Source organism: Vigna angularis, chromosome 9, assembly GCF_016808095.1.
Source record: "Vigna angularis cultivar LongXiaoDou No.4 chromosome 9, ASM1680809v1, whole genome shotgun sequence".
In the NCBI taxonomy this organism is placed as follows: domain Eukaryota; kingdom Viridiplantae; phylum Streptophyta; class Magnoliopsida; order Fabales; family Fabaceae; genus Vigna; species Vigna angularis.
In genome coordinates, this window is record NC_068978.1 from 20,142,483 (window position 1) to 20,165,479 (window position 22,997).

At 36.6% G+C, this 22,997-nt stretch overlaps 3 protein-coding genes across 3 annotated transcripts; 1 reads left to right on the forward strand and 2 right to left on the reverse strand.

Moving 5' to 3' along the window:
- Positions 1 to 2,686: 2,686 nt before the first annotated feature.
- On the forward strand, positions 2,687 to 5,629 carry LOC128193916 (uncharacterized). Its single transcript, XM_052868111.1, has 5 exons — positions 2,687 to 3,410; positions 3,513 to 3,661; positions 3,781 to 4,004; positions 5,247 to 5,428; positions 5,526 to 5,629. The coding sequence occupies exons 1-5, from the start codon at positions 2,687 to 2,689 to the stop codon at positions 5,627 to 5,629; spliced, it is 1,383 nt and encodes a 460-aa protein (XP_052724071.1).
- A 959-nt stretch (positions 5,630 to 6,588) lies between these two features.
- Positions 6,589 to 7,046, reverse strand: LOC128193917 (uncharacterized). Its single transcript, XM_052868112.1, has 2 exons — positions 6,858 to 7,046; positions 6,589 to 6,771 (listed from the first exon to the last, which is right to left on the reverse strand). Exons 1-2 carry the CDS (start codon positions 7,044 to 7,046, stop codon positions 6,589 to 6,591), a joined length of 372 nt encoding a protein of 123 aa, XP_052724072.1.
- Positions 7,047 to 13,319: 6,273 nt separating this feature from the next.
- On the reverse strand, positions 13,320 to 16,801 carry LOC108346623 (ethylene-overproduction protein 1). Its single transcript, XM_017585686.2, has 5 exons — positions 16,136 to 16,801; positions 14,748 to 16,078; positions 14,238 to 14,529; positions 13,826 to 14,135; positions 13,320 to 13,552 (listed from the first exon to the last, which is right to left on the reverse strand). Exons 1-5 carry the CDS (start codon positions 16,799 to 16,801, stop codon positions 13,320 to 13,322), a joined length of 2,832 nt encoding a protein of 943 aa, XP_017441175.1.
- Positions 16,802 to 22,997: the final 6,196 nt, after the last annotated feature.

Consider the following 22,997-nt stretch of genomic DNA (forward strand, 5'->3'; position numbering starts at 1 on the left):
TCAACTCTTGACCGATCACCTCGGCCTTTTCCTTGTCCTCGGTCACCTCATCCTCTGCCGCTAGGACCTCGACTCTAAGTAATCCGAGATTTATTCGAGTCAAACTGTATCTGTAGTGCTTGATCGTCAGGTTCCCTCCTTTTCTTTTTCTTCCTCAATTCGTGGGCTTTTAATGACCCAGCTAACTCCTCCACAGTGAGAGTTGACAAATCCTTTCTCTCTTCAATAGTGACCACGATACTTTCAAAGTCATCCATCAGATTTCTCAAGATCTTTTCCACAACCCGTTCGGAGGAACCTCTTCTCCGTTCATTCCGAGTTGGTTAGGCATCTTCTGCACTCGACCTATAAACTCGACAACTCCCTCATTTTCATTCATCTCGATATGTTCAAACTCTCTTTTAAGAGCTTATACTCGGACCTGCTTCACCCGGGTATCTCCTTTGTATGCCACCTTCAAAATTTCTCATGCTTCTTTTGCTGACTTTGCATTAGCTATTTTCTAGAATCCAGATTCATCCACTACATTATACAGAAAGTACATAGTCGATCTGTCTTTCACTCTTGTCTTTGTCAATGCAGCAATCTGGTCCATTGTCTGATGCTCATCATCCGCAGGTTCATTCTACTCGTCCTCCACTATGTCCCATACATCTTGGGATCCAAGAAGAACCTTCATCTGCAAAGACCAATTGTTGTAATTGGTATTTTTCGACAATTGTAGCACACTTATCCCATTGACTACCTTTGTCATCTCTCTCACAAAAAAATCAAGCACTCATTTTTTCTCTCTCGGTGTTTGACTCTCTCCTCTCTATCTCTCGGTACTCAAAGCATAAAGCTCTGATACCACTGATGGGTCTATCAAGGAGGTGGTTCCCTATGGGTTACACAAACACCAATAACATCTGAGCCAACTATATAAGGGATCGACACCACTCTTTACCCAAAACCTTAAGGCAATGGGTTAATGAGTCTTTCATCTTTATATACTACTCTACTTTCTAATTTTTATCCAATGTGGTACATCGACTCACACTTGGATTCCCAACAATCTCTCCCTCAAGGGCGAATCCCTTCCACATAGGTACATTCCCCCTCCAACGGAAACATTTCCAACCAACCACAACCACGAGTAACCCAACCATCGTATCTTAACGGAACTCGCTTACCTGAATACCTTTTGCTATGAAGACTTTTGGTATAGGGATCATTATACTTGTCTGAGCCGGTCACCAAGACAAACCATCGGCTCTGATACTACTGTTGAGAAAATCTCACAATATACGTACTCTGATAGTTTTTTGAAAGGCTTAATACCTCTTTTTGTCCCTCTTTAGAAGGGAATTGTTCAATGTCGTCCTACCTTTTTCAAAAAGTTCAATATGGTCCCATGTTGTGAAAAAAGTGTCAAATTTAATCCTTTTTGGTCACGGCGTTAAATATTTAACGATCCTGCTGACAGCATGGACTAATGTGTGCAACGTGGCTTTTTACCTTGGTAACGTGGCAGTGACAGTTACTGAGAACGTGGCAGTGGGCAGTGCAGTGATTAAAATTGTGAGCGTTAGGGTTTGGTTTGGGTAATTCCAAATCGCGATTTGGGGATAAGCATTTTGGAGGACCTTCAAATCCAAATTGGGTGATCTTGAAGGTGAAATTTGCAGAGGAAATCCAATTCCGCAAATCAAATCAGGTTAGAGGTTTTTCGAAAATGTTTTCATTGTTGTCTTTTTTCAAAAAAATTTTCATTGTTGTCGCGTTTGAGGGGGGTTTAACTATGGGTGAAATTGTTTTCTGTGAAAAGTTGTCTTCTTTATATGCATGATAGTGGTCCCATAGGTCTTATTTTAACTGAAATTAGTGGTCCCCCGTTTGCATTTGTAGGGTTCGGGTAGGGATGTCTGATGACATGTTTCGGGTAGTGGTCCACCATGGTGGGACCTTGATCAAAGAAGTCCCCTTTAATTATATAGGCGGAGAGATAGTTAATTGGGACGTAGACCCCGATAAATGGTGTTATTTTGGAGTATTAGGTTCACTTAACCATATGGGATACATGCAAGTAGAAGAATTATATTACAGTGTCCAACATGTTCTACATAAGGTTGAGAATGATAAAGGAGCTATGAACATGATTAATGTGGCTAAGTATTTAGGGGAAGTGAACCTGTATGTTGTGCATGGGGTGGACGAAGCAACTATCTTAGAAAATGATGAGAATGAGATTCATTTGCTATGTGAAGGGCATGCAGAGAGTGGTGAGGATAGTGGCGTAGGAGGAGAAGCACATGTTGAGGGTGGTGAAGAAGGAATGGAAGACGTAGTGGAGGGTGCAGTGGAGGTTGAGAATGAGTATGCAGTGGATGTTGAGAATGAGGATGCACGGGATGTTGAGAATGTAAGTGAAGGATTGGAGGTTCCCAATAACGATTTATTGGATGTTGACAATGAGGATTGGTTGGATGTTGAGCATGACGATGCATTGGAGGTTGAGAAGGAGGATTCAGTGTATAATGAGGATGTTCAGCATGAGGATGCAGAAGATGATGAGGTTGCAGTGGAGGTTGAGAATGAGGATTAAGTTGAGGATGTAAGTGAAAAAGCATTAGAAGTGGATACTGAGGCTGAAATTGAGGTCGAAAGTGAAGAAGAAGTGGAAGTGAACAGTGATGATGCAGCAGGAATGGATGATCTGAGTGGTGATGAATACGTGGATGATGAAGACAGTGAAAAAGAAACCCCACAATGTAGGGGTTTGTCAGATGATGATTGGGAGTCTGATAAGCTTTTAACTCCTGAAAATAGTGCAAGTGAGGAGGATGACAATGATGATACAATAGATGTAGGTTCTTTCTCAAAGTATGCAAAGCAGAAGTCCATGGCAGATTACAAGTGGGAAGTGGGCACTATTTTTACTAACAAGGAAGAGTTTAAGGATGCTATTAGAAGGTATGTTGTTCATGCTGGGAGGGATCTAAAATTTATCAAAAATGATAATCGTAGGGTGAGGGTGACATGCATGGGTGGCCAAGGTAAGTGCCCATGGCTAGCTTATTGTGGTTATTTGCCGTCACGAAAAATTTGGCAATTGAGGAAGATAATTGATACTCATAGTTGTAGTAGACAACTTAATATTAAACTGATGAATGCTAAGTGGTTAAGTAAGGAAATAGATAGATCTATAGTTGAGAATCCTAGTTTAAAGGTCAATGATATTCGTTCTAAAGCATTAAGAAAATGGAATACAAATGTTTCAATATCCAAGGCAAGAAGGGCAAAGTTAATTGCCACAACACAGGTTGAAGGAGATTTCATAGAACAATATAAAAGGGTGTACGACTATGGACATGAGCTGTTGAGGTGTAATCCAGGGTCAACAGTGCAAATTAAAGTTGACTCTCATAATGGTGACTCAATCTTTCAAAGAATGTATGTTTGTCTCAAAGCTTGTAAAGATAGTTTCATAAGTTGTAGGCCCATTATATGTTTAGACGGATGTTTTTTGAAAGGTGTTTACAAGGGGGAGCTGCTGACTGCTGTTGGTAGGGACCCAAACGACCAAATGGTACCCCTTGCCTATGCAGTAGTAGAAGTGGAGAACAAAGACAGCTGGACATGGTTTTTGCAATTATTAATTGAAGACCTCGGGGGCAGTCAAGTATGTGGAGGGTGCACATGGATGTCAGACCAGCAGAAGGTATAATGTGCAACTTATTTTCATTTTTAGTTAATGATTTTGTATAGGATATGGTTTTATTACTAAATTTAATTGTGCAGGGGTTAGTCTTAGCTATCCAAGAGCTTTTGCCTCGGGCAGAACAAAGATACTGTGTAAGGCACCTCTATGCAAACTTTAGGAAAAGGTTTGGTGGGCAGGTATTAAAAAATCTGATGTGGAGTGCTGCAACCACCACATATCCCCAGGCTTGGGAGAGAGAAATGCTGAAAATTAAAGAAGTCAATGTTGAAGCATATAAATACCTCATAGCCATTCCCCCAAGGTAACCCATTATATACACGTTACTGTCACAGATGCATTGTAACCCATTTGAGAATTATTTTTTTTCAACAGGTTTTGGTCAAGGTCTCGCTTCACAGCTCAACCAATGTGTGATACCCTTGATAACAACATGATAAGTGTGAAAAAGAGTAGTTTTTATACTTATTAATAAGCTCAATCTTGTAATTATTCATGTTGTTCCTCATTGAAAAGTTGTAATAGGTAGTAGATTGTTATGTAAAATATTGTACAGGAAATGGTGTATTATTTAGACTCTGTCAGCCAATTTTCGCAAAGCGAAAGCCAAAATTCGCACTGCCTGCCAGAAGAAGAAAATTCGCATAGCGCACCGGTACCTGTGCGCTGAGCGAATAATATCAGTTAAAGTGCAGCAGTTAAGAAAATTCGCATAGCGCACCAGTACATGTGCGCTGAGCGAATTAATGAATTTAAGTGGCTTTAAAAGACGTGACAGAGCGACAAAAACATCTTCTTCTAAGAGAAGTTCCGGACAAAAGAAAGAAACGAAAACATCTCAGGAACTTCCGGAGACTACTTCCAAGGCATCAAGACACCATTTTTTGCAAGGGATTGCTTCAAATGTGTATGTTTAGATGACTAGGAGTAGTTTTTCTTTCGTTGGAATTGGATGTAATGAACTCACTGTGATGTACTTTTCCTGTTCAATATATCGTTGTTCGTTCATATACTCTTTCTTGAATTTACTATCATTGTATGAAAATATAATGTTATTTGAATGTTTCTGATTACTGGAAAGTAACTTTGAACATGGACATAGATAGAGCACCTAAGTGATTTGGGATCTAGGGATAGACTCAATAACTTGGTCATTCTTAACATCGGACTTAATGCAAATTGTATGTTAAATTGATTAAGGGATTAGCATTTTGATATATTAATTTAGAACTAGTTGCTAAGGGATTAGGACTAGTATGCCTTGATGTGAATGTTTGAATGAAATAATGATATATTGTACAGAGTTTTATCTTCATATGATTCATGAAACTCAATTCCAACAAAGTTTCTTTTAAATATAAATTCCTTGCACACCAACTGTTTGATAAAATACCAAAAAGAGTTTCTTGTGTTATTTTTGTACACTTTGATGTCTAATTGAGTTATAAAAGGAAGAATTGTCATGTGTTGCACAAGTCCCTTGGGAGAACGATACTTTGAACTTACTCTATATTACTTGGAACGATTTGGTATACTTGCCAAAAAGTTATCACAACATCACTGAAGCTTTCAACAGTGTCCTCATTCATGCAAGAGGAAAACCAATTATCACAATGATGGAGGATATCAAAGTGTATCTCATGAAAAGGTGGGCCACAAACAGAAGCAAGGTGGCATCTATGGACTTCACAATATGCCCAAAGATAAAGAAGAGGCTTCAGAAAGAATGTAATTTGTCTAGATTTTGGCTGCCAAGGTAATCTTATCACCACAATTTATATACATTTTGTTATTTACGTTCATTGATGTGCTTTATTTCTTTCAGCTGGGTTGCACGAAAGATTTTTTAGGTTAGGCACACTTCATCTGTTGGGAACAAGTTCACAGTGGATCTGGACACTAAAGACTGTAGCTGCAGAAAGTGGATGATCAGTGGCGTCCCATGCTGTCATGCAATTGCAGCAATGAATTACTGTAATGTTCATCCAAAAAATTTTATACCCACTTGCTTCAGAAGATCCACATATGAAGAGGTGTATGCCTCCATAATTTTTCCACTCAATGGTCCCCAACTATGGCAAACCACAAATTTCAATGATGTTCTACCACCACTGATACGGAAGATGCCTGGGAGGCCAAAGAAAAAACGCAAGTTGGAGGCATGGGAGTTAACTAAGGACGACACTCAAATGCGTGTTGGAGGGCATAGGAAAAAGTGTACCATTTGTCGTCAGACAAAGCACAACAGGAATAAATGCCCTTTACGGCCCCAACCAGCAGAAGCAAACCACCCACCAGAAGCAACCCAGCCACTAGAACCAACCCAGCCAACACAAACAACCCAGTCACCAGAAACAACACAACCAACCCAGCCACCTCCAACTTCCCAATCATCCCGTCCACCAAAATTCAGAGTCAGAAGAAAAGATAGATAGATAGGTGAATTGGTTTATTATGTACTGTACTGTCTTTATTTTGGTAACAGACATGTATTGTCTTTTTAGATGAATTGGAGGTTATATGTATTCAATATCATGTACTTTGGTGACAAACTTGTACTGCCTTTATTTAATGAACCAAAGTGCTTTCATCATGTTTTGGTCAAAGCTTGTATTTAGATTTGTAATATGTTCCATTAGTCCTCAGTCATATGCATTATTGGGTTGACCTGTTCCAACATTTTTAAACCAAATGGGGGACTGATTCGAACATTTTCTACATTGCATTGCATTGCATAACTGATATTACACCAACCAAAACACCTTCGCATTGTCAACGTACTTTTTTCAAGCATCCAAATACATAACAGGTATTAAGCCAACTTATAACAAACACCCAAATTCACGATCTAACTAAATCAACCTAACCACAACTTCAAAATTACAAGGTCAACCACAATACACACACAAAGCTACAACTAACAACTTCATCATTTTCTGGATTTTCTGCAAATCCTTCACTGCATTTTCCAGCTCACTTATTCTCTTCAGAATTGTGCAATCTTTTTCATCCACGTTGTCTTCACAACACCACTTGAAAAAGTTACAGTAGTTCCCAATTGAAGATCCACCCTGTTATTCACCATGTTAGGGAATGTATGAACAAATCCATCAAATCAACTAAACAAAACATTAACTGAGAAGGGTATACTTCAAACCTTGTAATGAGGACAACCCCAAAAATTTCTCCCAGCATTCTTCGTAGTTTTGGCCACTTTCATTACTGCAATATCACCACAGTAACAAGTAGGGATTAACCCACCTCCCCTACAAGCACCACCATGGGACGAACCAGAAGATCCTTTGGCCCAGCTTTTCGAAAACGAAGAACACCCTTGGGAACCCATTCTAAATCCTCAAATCGCGATTTGGAATTACCCAAACCAAACCCTAACGCTCACAATTTTAATCACTGCACTGCCCACTGCCATGTTCTCAGTTAATGACAAACACTGTCACTGCCACGTTACCAAGGTAAAAAGCCACGTTGCACACATCAGTCCACTCTGTCAGCAGGATCGTTAAATATTTAACGCCGTGACCAAAAAGGATTAAATTGGACACTTTTTTCACAACGTGGGACCATATTGAAATTTTTGAAAAAGGTAGGACGACATTGAACAATTCCCTTCTAAAGAGGGACAAAAAAAGGTATTAAGTCTTTTTTGAAATTGAGTCTTACTATTCATTGATAATTGAAGGCTTTAAATAGTCGTGATACTTACAATATTACGGAAATAAAACTAAAATCTGAAAATAAAATATCAACTATCTTAAAAATAAAATATGCTTAATCTATCATAAAATAATATTGTACCTAGATAAACCGAAAATTATAACTATGTATCCATATTTTATCTCTATCAAATCAAACTAAATATTACTAGATCCAAAAAACAAATAAAATAATATCTAAACAAAATTATTAATAAAACCCTAAAATTTAAGTTTATCCCAACAGAAATAATGCTAGCAAAATGAAGCAGTAAACCCACAAAATAAATAAATACAAATAAGAGAGGTTTAAAACATCTATAATATAATCACTAAATTGAAGAGATGTTAAAACCCTCTTCAAAAAAAACCCTTCACAATATAAATCAGATATCAGAAATCGTCTTAAACCTCCACAAAAAGGATGTGACAAATATATTTTGGAGGTTTAAAAGACCCCGCAAATTAATTTGTAGAAGATAAAAACAGTATTACAAAAACAATGTACAACGTCGAATATTTTGGGCTTTTAACGGTGAATTTGTGATCGACGTCATATCGGGAGACGTAACTTTGACGTTGAATACTATAACCCGACGTTACTTGTTTATATACACGCCAAGTAGTAAAGAGAACGACATCTAATATGTGAATAAATATTTATATTTAAAGCAAGATTCAACATCCACTTTAAGGGAACGAGACGTAAAGTTGACGTCCAATAGAAAAAGGTTGGATGTAAAGTTGACGTCGAATTATGTAAAATGATGTTACTTGTTGTTTATAGACACGTCGAGTGATAAGTAGATCGACGTATAATATGTGAATAAATAGTTATATTTAAAGGAATATTTGGCGTCCTCTGTTTGGGGACTACATAAAATTGACGTCGAATTGTATGGGCGTCATCGTTTACCCTCGGTAAGCCAAAGAGAGCTCGTCCAGTGTTGCGTATGGTAATCCACTGTAGATGGTTTAACGTCGATCAATGTATAGGTTGACGTTAATATATGTATATTAACATCGAGCAGTGTATAGTTCGACGTCAACTCTAGTGTTCTTTTTTAAATATGGTTTGTTTTTGCTCATTTTACCAGACCTAAAATACATAAACTAATTTTTCAATTTATATATTCACAAAATTCATCAATTCACACTTAAAACCATGCTATCATCAATTCATCAATTCCAATTTAAAAGTAAAACTAAAAGACTAAAGCAAATGCTATCATCAAAACAAAAAGAATATATTCACAGAATTCATCAATAAAAGTTTATTTAAATCATGTTATTATCAACTCATAAGTAAAACTAAAAGCTAAACATATGCGATCATCAAAACAAAAAAGACCTAAAGCTAGAGATATTTAATGTTGATTCAAATATTATGCTCATTCCCCTCTTAACTTCCTTATTATGGCCTCTAGTAATGAATTGGAATTGTTGAACTGCTGCAAAATCAAGGAAACTTTACTATTAAATTCATTCAAATGTGAAAAGTTTATTGGTATTTGTAAGATTTCAAATGTAAATTTTTACCTCAATCCAATATGTTATGATTCGTGCTCGGATGATTGTCTTCATTCATGACATGATGTAGTAGCCACATGCCCAGGAATTTGTCTGCTTGTTACACTAAACATGTGAAAGAACTTAGTCAATGTAATGGTTTAAATTTGACTACGAAAATTAATAAGTTAAAGATCAACAAATTCCAACTTTAGGATATAAAATTTCAATTTGTTGTGCTCTTGGCTTAGCCACAACTCTAAACAAATTTGAAACATTAGAAATATAAGTTAATATATTAATATCATAATGAATTTATATTAATGAATGTAATACTTATGCTTGTAACAAGGACTTCAAATCTGATTTCATCTTCCTATGAAGAGAACAAAACCATACAAGTTGTGCCTTTTTTAGAATGATCACCATGCTCTAAATTGTTCTTAAGACTTTCGTATAAATGAGCTCTTCCATAATTTTCTTCGCCTACGTCACGTACCATTTCGTCTAAATGATCACTCATCCATTCGTCGACATAATCCGAACCTCTTAACATTGTTGGCTTATATAATACTTCCTCATGTCAAGTCCAAACTTTATAACTTCTCATTATTCCATAGATAAACAGATGATCACGGATGTTGTCCAAGTCTTCACAGACTTGATTGAGACAATGAACACAAGGGCAAAATATGCCTCATTCATTGGTTTTGCGTGTTCTTTAACATATTCTATGAACTCAAAAATCCCTCGCTCATACTCTTTACTAATACGACTTTCATGAATCCAGCTTCGATCCATACTACTCTAAGTAATTTTAAAACAACAAAAGCAAAGAATCCACGTCAAAAAATAAAGCTAACTTACGTCAAGAACCAACAAACAATACCTATCATACGTTGAAGGAAAAAAAAACTATCATACGTACATGAATTACAAATATTTATCGTAATACGTTGAAGGAAAAAACAACTAACCTAGAAACGGTTCAGAATCCACAAACACAAGATCAAACACGAACACATATATCATACGTAATACATTGAAGGGGAAAAAAAGCAACCTCGAAATGGTGTCGCTGGATAAGAAGATGAAGTTCACTGAGTAAATGAGTATCAAACCAAATGAAAAACAAAGTAAATGAGTATCAAATGATTTTCGCAAGACATAAACCGCTAAAAACTAACCTTCTTTGTTGTTTGCACTCGTCCTCGAAGAAGAAAGTTCAAGTAGAAATTAAAGCGCGAAGAAACAGTGAGACTATTTTATGTTTTTTACATTCACTAAAACAGATTCAATATCGAACACACAGTAAATTCGATGTTCTATTTAAATAAAACATCGAAGCCCCAGACAATTCGACGTTTTATGGTGGTATATATTTAAACCAGCGCGCTATTCTTTTTTTCTTTTAAACCACTAATAGTACGTCGAATTTGATAGGTATTCGACATATTATTGTCAGCCAGAAGCCAAAGAGTAACTCCCTTTTTATTTCTTTTTTTCTTTTTTCTTTAAAACCACCAGTAGTATGTCGAAGTGATATGGGGCTTCGACGTTTTATTTGTCCTCCAGAAGCCAAAGGTTCTCCCTTTTTTATTCTTTTTTTTTTCTTTCCTTTTTAATCTCCTATAGCACATCGAAGTCGTCGGGGGCTTGGACATGAAGGGCATTGGAGTGGTTGGGAGCATTAATTGTGTGTTGTTATCAGAGCATTAATAGTACATTGAAGTCCTATGGAGTTTCGACATTTTATTTTCCATCTAGAAGCCAAAGGTCGCTCCCTTTTTTTTATTCTTTTTTTTCTTTTTAACCTCTCATAGCACGTTGAAGTCGTTGGGGCTTCAACGTGAAGGGCATTGGAGTGGCTGGAAGCATTAATTGTGTGTTGTTACTAGAGCATTAATAGTATGTCGAATTCTCTGGGGCTTCAACGTTTTCTTCTTCATCTAGAAGCAGTTCATATTAGAATCTCAAGCTATCTATTTTTCAATTAATAATGTTTGAACGTCGAATTTGGAAAGTCTTTGACGTTAACTGTGCATGGGAAAGCGTATTTGGTAACAAACGAAAAGCATAATAAATCTCTTTTTTTCTTTTTTCTTTTAAACCACCAGTAGTACGTCGAATTCGATTGGAATTCGACGTAATATTCCCTTTTGTTTTAAAACCAACGTCAAATTTTGGTAGAGTTCGACGTAAAACAACTTCAAGGATTTCTAAAAGAAATCCATTTTTACATAAAGTATGTTCATAAATGAAAACAAAAACAAAAAGAAATGCATAATAACACTAAACATAGGAAAAAAATGAAAATCTAACAACGAAAAGATCCACGGGATAGTTAAAATGTAGAAGGATTTTGGTGAATGTAGGTTGTAGCGTTTTGAAAGGGTGCAAAATTCAAATCTCTCAACCTTTTTCTTTGGATTTCTATCACTCCTTCAAGCTTTTCACCATGCAGAAAGAATCAAACCACAAGGAAATGACTTGCTTTTGTAACCTTGAAGAAGTTAATAGAAAAACAAAGAAAAAAGTTAACAGATTGCTATAAGAAATTTTATGAATGGAAGTTGTAGCGTTTTGAAAGGGTGCGAAATCCAAATGTATCAACCTTTATCTTTGTATTTCTATCATTCCTTCAAGCTTTTCAACATAACAAATAATCAAACCAAAAAGAAATTACTCGTTTTTGTGACCTTGAAGGAGCTAATAGAATCACAAAGAAAAAAGTTAACACAACGAAACCTTGAAGGAGTTGTTACGAGAAATTTTATAAATGGAGGAGTAGAGGTTATCCAAGGCTCCGAAACTGCATTTATAAAAAAATAAAAATAATTGTTGGGAGCCAGAATTAATGTGCCCATCACGTCGAACCCCCCAATGAATTCAATGTTTTGTGGAGTGATCCTTTGACTTCATAAGCATGATAAAACGTCGAAGCTCCTAGTAATTGGATGCTTTATGGGTTTGTTTAAAAGAAAAAATAAAAAAGAATAATTGTTGGCAATTAAAACGTCGAACCCCAAAGAGTTCGACATTTTGTGATTGGTTTAAAAGAAAAAAAGAAAAATATAATAAAAAAGGGATTGACCCTTTAGCTTCTGGTTGGTCGATAAAATGTTGAAGCCCCAAAAGAGTTTGATGTGTAATGGAGTGACCCTTGGCTTCATGCACATAATAAAACGTCGAAGCCCCTAGTAATTGGACGTTTTATTGGTTAGTTTAAAAGAAAAAATAAAAAGAATAACTATTGTAAAATAAAACGTCAAAGCTTCCATAAAAGAAAAAAGAAAAATATAATAAAAAGGGATTGAATTTACGTCGAGCTGGTTATGTGAAGCTATTGAATTTGTTTACAACAATATCACCGGTCATTGTTAACGTTGGTTGTTCTGTTATGAGACGTTATACGCGATTTTTGTACTAGTGAAACAATTGCAAATTAAAATAAAATCCTCCACATGATAGTTTTTTTTGGTGATTGTGGGTAACATGATATCGAAAAATTAACATGAAATTGCCAGATTTCATTGTTATATGCATCCCTCCCCCGAAACAAAAAAAAACTTTGCTTATTTAGTATGTTGTTATACATGAATTAAGCAACTACTGCCCATTAAGATCACCAAAGCCAAATAAAACTTGTTAAAAATATAGGAAAATCACAAACAAAATATAAAAGAAAAAAATTACTAATATTTCTTCGTCCTCGTAATTGACACTAGGGTTTTACTTCTTTAATAACGTTTTACAAGGCAATGTAAAGCTTTAAAACAACTCACACAATAGTAAAAGTGTAAAGTAATACATAGAGACGAACTAAGCACACATTGAATGGTTAAAACTTATATAACTAGTTATAGATTTGTCTTTTCCAAAGAGAACCCATCATGAATATAAGTTAAAAAGGTCGTTAGGGAAAATTGTGTTTACAAGTGGAAAATGTTACACCACAATGCTGAGCCGACATTTGCTTAGGAACAAATGTAACGGTGAGTATCTAACTGTTGGACTTACAGAACACATTGGTTTTCATGTACATGTTCTGTCTAATAACTGATCACCAGTTCTCTGGTGTAGCATACTAGAACCACAGTTGTATGTACTATTTGACCATACTCTTGAAAAATCATAGGCCATCATTACATATATTTACAAGTAAAATCTTGCTTCTCTACTTCCTCTTTTCTCTTGTAATCCAAATGACCTTTGCAATTTTTTCCCTTCTGTGTTCCACTCTTTTGAAGGTCAGCTGAAAGATATACATATCGTGCCATTTTTGGAGAAAATTCTAACAGATAAATGACAATGATGATAGGTTGGGAAGAATAGGGTTTTCCCTATAAGGAACACTACTCTAGAAAGCATGTTTGTTTTTGAAACATCTGATTCTACTACTTTGGTTGTTCTCTAAGATGCTCTCGTGCTTTGTTACAAAGATCAAGAATTTCATTATTATTAGGATCAAGACAGAGGCCTGCTTCACAGTCCCGCACAGCTGAAGCATAATCACCCATTGATTCATAAAATGCCGCTCGAAGATGTAACAATTGTAGATCTGGCTTAAAATCAATGGCTCTTGAAAGCTCTGCTATTGCCTCAGCTTCCTTGTGATCATCCATCAAAACTGGCAGACAAAGTTTTAGTCAGAAGTTGATATGCTTCGTGCATGCAATAACATTGCACTAATTTGTTTCAAAGGTTTAACTATATTGTGCTCATATTGCTTTATCATGATGCTTGTTGAAAGCACACAATGTTATCTCAACATGAACCAAGACCATAAATCAGAAGAAAAGAGTAGAAAACTACAAGGACAAGCACAAACTCAAAAGATCCCACACTTCATTATTGATCAAGAGGAAACAAAGGATAATAGAATCACTTGTATGAGACTCACCAGCTGCTCTATATCTGTAAGGATAAGTCCTGAGAGGGTCCAATTCTGATGCCATACTAAGATCACTCTTTGCCATGTCACGATCACAATATTCTGAACGTTTCTCATATGCTGATGCATTGCTTCGAGCCTTTTCTATTAGCTTTGTCATCTCGTCATATGCTGCTTTGCGGTGGTTTTTAAGATGATATACTCGTGCCAACCCTTGATGTGCTCGTGTATGCTTGATGTTGAGTGCATTCAAGTAGCAGTCAGCAGCAAGGTCTAGTTTATCACAGTCTACAAAGACACTCCCTAGATTATTCAGTGCCTACATATTCATAAGAACGAAAATATAATAAATACATTATTATATACTTCAACAGTGATATCAATCAACATAACATGTTTAATCCAAAAGCTTGACACCCACTTGCCCTTTCCGAAGACCATCTGAAGGGCACCTTAGAGCTTCCTCCAAGAGATGGATCACATACTTAGAAGACTCTGAGTCAAGATTTGAGTCAGCTAATGCATATGCTTTGAGAAAGTAAGCTTCAAATGATCTTTGAATTGAAATAGATTCCTCAGCCTTTGCTAATGCTTCTTCACGATGACCAGTGTCATACAATATCCAACCTTCATACACAAGTCTTTCATGGTCAGAATTAGAATGGTTTCTAGCCATCCGCAAACTACGCATGGCAGCCTTTGGACAATTTAACCTGCAAGATTGATGAACCATGTATAAAAGACAAATTAGCCATCTTAACTTGATAAAAATCAAGTATCGACACTACCTACTAAATAGTAAAACAAACCAATTATGACAACTCATTCACATAGAATTCTTGTACATAGAAAAATATGAAGAGAAACTGGAATTTATGTCAGAAACGGCTAGTGCTAGAATAAGTTGAATCAGTTTAGGGATTTCACTCACCGTAGCAGAAGGAGAGATTGTCGAAAACGTAAAAGACTTTTCCCCGGATCATTTGCTAACATTTGGTGTACAACAGCCAATGAACCAATATCATCAACAGAGGACCACCGATCATACAACTGCATCCAACAATCAGCTTGGCACCACTGTTGAACAACAGGACTGAGAAGTTCTATCAAGTGCTCACCATGCATATGGCCATAAAACATCATATAATTTGGATCCAACGTCAAAATTGCCCGAACATCTCTAAGGGCTCCTTCATAATCCTCCATGGCAATCAAGAACCAAGCTCTCAGTTCAAGGCAATCTGCAGAAACCTTGAAACCGATTACTTTATTGATTTCTGCAATGGCAGATTCAATCCTGTTCTCTTCCAAGAAAGAAACAGCTCGAAATTTATAAGGAAATGAAAGAGTTGGATCTAACTCAGTTGCTGATAGCAAGTCCATTTGTTTCTCCTTCCCCATACAATACAAAGACCTTTCTTGATACATCCACCCAACTGGTTTATGTTCAGAAACAAGTGAGTTCATCAACTTATATGCTGAATACGTGTGGCCACGCTTGTATTTGGCCCTTGCAACTCCCACCGTAGAATAAACATGCCCTGCCTCCACTGCTGACTGAAACCAATGCTGTGCATCTTTGTATTCTTTTCTCTCAAGCATAACAACGCCCATTTGGTGAAACGCAAGTTGCTTCTCCCAACCATCTTTTGCACACTCCACTAACCTCTCCAACAACATCACAGTTGTGTTAGATCTCATCTCTTCCTCCATCGCAACCTGACTCAAAAAGTAATACAACATAAATGACGCATGTCCCGCCATGGCTAGCCTATCCCTACCCTCTGGACTAGAAAGCATCCTCACAAAACTCGAACACTGCATGGAACATGGGAGCTCTCGGAGAAACACCTGCAAGCAAGCTGCAACAAGAAGGTATGCAGTTTCCTCCAATCCATACTCTATAAGCAACAACGCATCCTCCAGGTCACAAACTAGCAAAGCCAAATGTACGTCACATGCATGCTTCATCTCTTCACAACAAAAACGATTCGCAAAAGACAACAACTCCAACACAGCCATAGGCTCCAAATGGGTCAACCTCTTACTTCTACTGAACTCCTTAGCAGCTTTCAGTGCCTCAACAGAAAAACCATTCTGTGAAAAATTAATGTGCTCCCTTTTTGACTCTACGAATTCACCACACAACATTGTATTAAAGGGCCTTGAAAGTGAGGCTATGTTGAACCTATTGCACCTAACTTCATCTTCACCGACAATGAACGACATGTCACCATCCTCTTCCTCGGACGTGGGGCGTTGCTCATCGTCGTCATCATCCTCTGCCACCATTGCACTATAACCAACATCACTATCAGCATCAGAATTCACTGCACGTGCACGCGTGCATGGGCAAGGATCAAACACAGACTCCGGGTCATAGCCTGGCTCCAAGGTTGCCCGGGGACACTCAAGGTTCCTCCCTCTGCAGTCCATGGAAGACGACCCGATGAGCTCGTCCTCACGGCGCTCGTGGCGCAGCCAAGCGGCGAGCACGACCTTAGCATGCACGCTAGTGGCGTGCTGCCGAGCGGCGCGAAGGCTGCGACGGAAGAGCTTGGGGTCTGCTAAGCTTCGAAAGATGGTGCATTGCTGGAGGAAGACCTCGGTGCGCTCGAACTGGGGGCAGTCCTCGGCACGACGATAAGCACCGGCGAGGGTTTCCACTAAATCGGGAGAGACGAGGGACGGTTCAATTTTGGGTTCAAGAAGTTCTGTCATGGGGAGGCCATAGGGGAGGAGGGTGCCCTCACAGAAAACAACCTCGGAAGGTGGGGTGGTGTTCGGAGAAATGAAGTTCCGATTGGATTTGGTTCTAAGGGTTTGGGTCTTAATGTGATCGTGAAGTTGTTGGAGAAGCTTATCGCCAATACCACTGCAGGTGGCGGTGCCGGTGCCGGAGGGGTTGATAGTATACAATTGAGTTCCCTTGCAACCGTCAATGATGTTGAAGCTACGCATTATTGGGAAGATGTTGTATTGCATTGTTTTCCAGAGTTCAACAAATTGTGAAACAACGAATCAACGAATGAATAATCTCTAAGGTGGTGACATTGGACATATGACACTGAAAGCACCGTTTGTTTGAGGGAAAGAGCAACGTTGGTAGAATTTTTGAGGATATTGTTTGTTCTTTTGTATGGTTTGAGCTGAATTTTCTTTTTCTTTTCCCCTTCCCTGATGTTTTGTTTGGGTTTCTTATTTTTTTATTTTGCTTTTGGGTTTCCAAGAAAATGGAGGAAAAGGAAGAAGCAGAAAATAGGAAAGGTATAGGGAGAATAGGAGCGATGGAGGAATGGCCAAGTAGGTGTGATGAGGTAGGGATAGAGGTGGCCGTTAAAGCAGTTATGTTTTTCCTCTCTCTCTTAGGGTTTTTTTCTCTTCCTCTCCCTTTTCTATGTGCTTTTGCTCATATTCTTTTTTTTCATTCTAAATATATGGATTGGCCCACTTTTTTCTCATTAGGGTTTACTATTTCTACTTCGCTTTGGATTTGCCTCTAATTTTATTTTGTTCAAAATAGACAACATGAGAATGACAGAGAGAATAGGTACAAATATGTTAAGAATGAAATAAAATTTTGGACAATATCTCATGTCAACTATGTTTTCTTTAGGTCTTGTGACTGAGTGCCAACTTTTCATTTCACATTTGACTAAAAAAATTGAAGATGGAAAACGCCAACCATGTCACCACCACTGGCCACATGCATAGCATATTGGTTTTTTAGTTTGAAATGGAGGGATTTCTTGTTGCATTCCCATAATTTTTCTTCTACATCTTATAAATATGATCATGTTTACTTTGCCTTTAACTTTTTTTCATTATATTGTATTACCTGAGTTATGTTTCCATTTTTAAATTATACTTTTGTTAAGAAAAGCTTCCAAATTATATGGATAAAAAGTTAATATAACCGTAAAATTCAGAAACTTTTTTATTTTTAGATTGTGTAATTTAAAAGTACCTTTTTACATGAAAAAAAAATTAAAATTGTATAATTCAAAATTTATATTTTGATTAAAAGAATCTAAATTAAACAATTCACAAATTATATTTTTACTTCTAAATTGTATACTTTAGAAACACCTTTTAAATAACACAATTATACAGTTTTTTTTCAAAAAGAATTATTTTTAAATTGCATAATCCAAAATACCTTTTTCTTACATCCATTCATGATACAACCCGTGGCAGCAAGAAGGCGGCAAGGCAGGAGGGGAGGGTCGTGGGGTCAAAATGGAGTAATTAATTTGTTCTTCTAATCATTCTGGGTTCAAATGGAAACTGTGGGGTGCAAAGAGAAATATGCTATTGTATAACTATAATTTATAATTGAGTGTTTCATCCAACACATCCAAAGCCCCTTTCATCCTGCACCTCCAAACTTTGCTAAAATATCTATTTAGCCCCTAATTAAAATGTTTTAGGATGCCCTTAATTAAAATATGTTTTAGAATTTGTGTGTCGGATGTCATTTGCTGACTCTCTCTCAACCCCTCACGTATGCTTTCCTTTCTCACGCACAGTACCACCATTTGCCCTCCTTTCTCTCGCACAGCACGATGGAAGTAAATAAGCCTGTGATTTAACTTTAGTCATAATGAAGATTGAAGTTCCTTTTTTTTATCTATACAAATTGAATATAAATTAAAGAAAAGTTTCAAACAGTTGGTGTGCGCCTGTAAAGGGTTGGCTTGGTCTTTGGCTATACAATTCTCTCTTCTCTTTTCTTATCTTTCTCACAAGCTCTGCTCAGCCATGAACCTAAAGTAGACTACCCCTACCCCACCTCCCAAATATGTTACATTTTCACAATTTCTTCTCATTATCTTTTCTTCTTCTACCCTTCCAACATAAACAACACCCCCACATTCTTCACTCATATCACTACACTCCATTCCCTCCATCCATCTCTCACTGTCCCAAATTATCATTGCAACCTCACAACATATGTAATTCTCTATCAACTTTGGACCATTTTTACTAATCATTTCTTTAAAACACACTGCAAAAAAATACACAGAAATTGAAAACCGAAACAATACATAGCACCATCAGATCTGGAGGTGCGAAGTATAAATTTAAAAACATATGCATCGCATTTCCAAATGCGACAAAAAAAAAATTCCCATCGATTGTCGACAACCGAAAAACAATTTTTTCCCATCGACTGTCGACGTCCGACAAAGACTGCATCGGGTATCCAGATCCGAATCTCCTCTTTCGGATTTTCATATCCGAGGTATATATCTTCATACCTGTATTGTTTTTTCACCACCTCCAAACGCCAAGCCTGCCTCCCTCGAAGCACCACCTCCAATTCTCAACAACCTGTTTCTGTTTCTGTCTGTCTGCCCTTTTGTCTCTTCACTCCTTTATGCTCCGGTCCTTCCATCTTATATAATCTACCTACTTTTATCTAACCTACTGAAATGCAAAATACACAAGAGAAGAAGATTTGACACCAAAATAGAAAAGTAAAAACGTAAAGACCCTCTCCTCACTGTAAATTGGAATACACTTAATGAAAATAAAGGAAATGGAATGGGGTGAAAGGAAATGGGGTGTAGAGAAATGGGGTGCAGGGTGCATTTGCTGACAGGGGAAATGCGAGTGGAGGGTTTCAATGTTATATAGAATTTGTCAATAAACAAATAATTAATGGATAATTATCTCTTTAATTAGGGGTATTTTAAGAGATTGGAGGTGCAGGATGAGAATGTTGGAAGTGAAAGATGAAATACTCTTTATAATTTAGAAGGGGGGCCACCATCGATTTCAAAATTCGAATGCAAATGGGCCCAAACCATCGTTATTGCCATAATAGAATCAAACATTCTCGGGCATTTCACTCTACACCTTCAAGGGTTTTACCCTACGTCCCAAATTTTCACAAATGCCCTCCTAATTAATGAGATGGTTGTGCATTAAAATTTTTTGATCGAAATCGTTGAGGAATTCAGTCCATTGATTGAAGCAGCATTGCATTGATTGAAACAGTGTTGAATATATACTTCAGTCTTCACGAAACTCTGCCTACACCCCCATATCATTTCTTTGTCTTGCTTGGTTCAGTGTGGTCCTTCAGAGTGATTGAGAGAGATTTTTGTTGAGGTTGTTCGTGTTCGAGGTAGCTATAGGTGGTGGTTTGAGGGGTGGTGTTGTGTTGGTGGTTGGCATTGGAGCTGCTCACGTCAGAAAAAGTGCATGGATTTATAATAAAATTCGATTTTCCTTTATTGGATTTCGATATGCGATAGAGGGCACATCAGATGTCAACATTCGAAGAAAAGTAAAACCTTCAAAAACATGAATCTGATATTGAAATCTGAAAATCACAACATCAGATGTCAAAATTCGATAAAAGAATAATTGGATATTGATATTCGATGTTGTGATTTTCGGAATTCCATATCCGATTCATGTTTTAGAATATTTTTTTTAACCGTTTAATTATATTAGTTTTTTAATTATTATATTAGTTTTTCATTTTTTTAAAAAAATTTGTATGAATTTATAAATGTTTAATTAGATATTTATAATGTCAGAATAATTTGCATGAATTTATTAAATTTAATAAAAAAATTAATTTATTTCAAATTGATATGACAAATTTATGGAAAATTAAAAACTGATATGAAAACGTATGCATCGGATATGAAAATCCGAAAGGGAGAATTCGGATCTTGAAAATCGATTCTCCCTTTATCGGATCTCGAAATCCGATTCTATAACATCCTATTTTCTGTGATATCATGTGTTATTAAAAAAATTGGTAAAATTCAGAATTTATCATAGCGCAAAAATGTACTTAAAGAAAACCTTATCCAATTACATTATTTCGAGTAATAAAATAATGAAGGAAATACTCCAATTATATTGTCTTAACTTGTAACACAAAATAGCTTTAAATGAATCTCAAGGTTATCCTCTCTCGAGTCAATCACGCCTCTGGAACATCTATAACATTGTTTGTTCACGTATAACACGTTATACGATCATCGTCTATAATTTATTCTCAAACACAATCTATGGGGTAAGCTACTAATAACCATAGTGGAAAAACTTTATCTCATTCCTCTACCCTACCTCACAGATTGTAGTTGTTCCTACAACCCACCTGTAGCCTCCCATATAGGACATTTCTAGCCTCCTTATTGATCATCTCCTTCCAATGCACATAAGGCAAAAGGAAGCACCTATCCACATATAGAACTAGGAGGTACAACAAGTAGACTTATCTTCCACTCTCATGCTCATCAATCACATACTCAAGTACATCTCAACACTTACTCATGCTCCACTATCAACCACAAGTCAAACTGACCCTAAAGATAACCACTAACCTCAATCTCTGATTATCATCATGTTCCATAGCTCCTTAGGCTTGGTTCACGTCCATTCTTCATCAAATTCGCCATTTTTCACCAAAATGCATTGTGATAATCAATTATCACTTAAGATAATCGATTGTCTCAGTGAAATTTACCCGGAAACATGACGCGGGAAGGGTTAATCGATTATTATCCCAAATAATCGATTATTCCCGAAACCACACTCAAAATCAATGCATAGATAATCGATTATAACTAATGATAATCAATTATTGTCGAATTGAAACACATCTTGGACATGATTCAAGCATTCAAACATACATACATCAACCCTAGATCATGTGGAAACATAGTTGACACATCATACATGCATTCAAGCATCACATACCCATGTAAACATACTCAAACACGTATAATACATTACTTGAATCATCAAGATCCAATCATTGACATGTTATACCCCCAATAATAGGGTGCAAGAGAGTCTCCGATAAAAAACACCAAATAGGGTTTTCAATCAGCCAAACTAACTAAGGATACTGTTTACAGATGAGAACCAAGAAGATGAAAATTCTTGAAAACAGAGCTACTGATGCGAGGTTGTTTTCTCCCAAACTAGACATTGGATTGACGATCCGAACGGTCAGAATGAATAACCATACGTCTGAAACTCACTATCCAAAACCCAGCTAGATCCAACGGTGCACAACTTCACAACGACGAAAACACCAGTGCATGTTTTATGTTATACAGAGAATGACTCCTTCTCTTCCTTTCTCTCTCACTTGATTTTTTCCTCTCTTCAAATGACTCTAATGTGTCTTACTAATCTAACCCATCTCCACTAAAACAAATTGAGACATAATGGTCCACATTATTTGACCTATTCTCCACATAGGAAGGGAGGCCAATAACCCAATACTTACAACATATATTTGTATGGAAACCCTTAAGCATCATAATTTTGTTCTCCCTTAACATCAAACCCTTTGTTGGGATAACCCAACAAAATATACATAATACATTCATAGAGAAAATTCATCACAGATATTACATAAACCCTACTCACATTCATACACAAACTCTTACCCAACAATAACCACAGATAATCATAATCATATACACATGTATCAAAACAAGGATTACCAATCAAGATAATCAACAACACATATAACATACAACCATAAACAAAGAAAGGTAAATTTTCTCATACCTTGACCAATTATAAGGTTTTCTCTATAACCCTAAAACATCATCAATCTTCCTTGACACTAAGAGTTTATCGTCGCTCTATCTCTTCTTCTCCCAAAATGTCAATCTCCTATCTTCCTCTGTTTTCTCTCTTTGATTTAGAGTTTATAGGGTTTCTAAACAACAAATCACCCCTTAATTAGTTTCTACACCAAGTAAATAAAGGTAAAAGACCCTTTTGTCCCTAGGCAAAAATATAAAAATAAAGAAATAACATAAAAAATTATGTTCTAACAAAATATACACTCAAGAACGCTAATTTCCGAACAAAAACCCAAAGTCTCAAAACTACTTTATTTTAAAATCATTATTTTCTGGATCGCACAAATTCTCCCTTCTCACATTTCCAAATCTGATTTCTCAAAACAACACACAATTTTCTAATCCCTCTCCTTTCTCTCGTCCAAAACAGTTTCTATATACAAATCTTAATACATATCCAACTTATTTCTATATTTAGAATCATGTTCTAATGGAAAAAAAAATTAAACAAGGAAGGATTTACAATGCACCAACCTTCAAGAGCTTAATGAAGGAAAAAGTTGAACAAATTCACCACCCAATAAGCAGCAGAACGTGATATGTGGATCTTT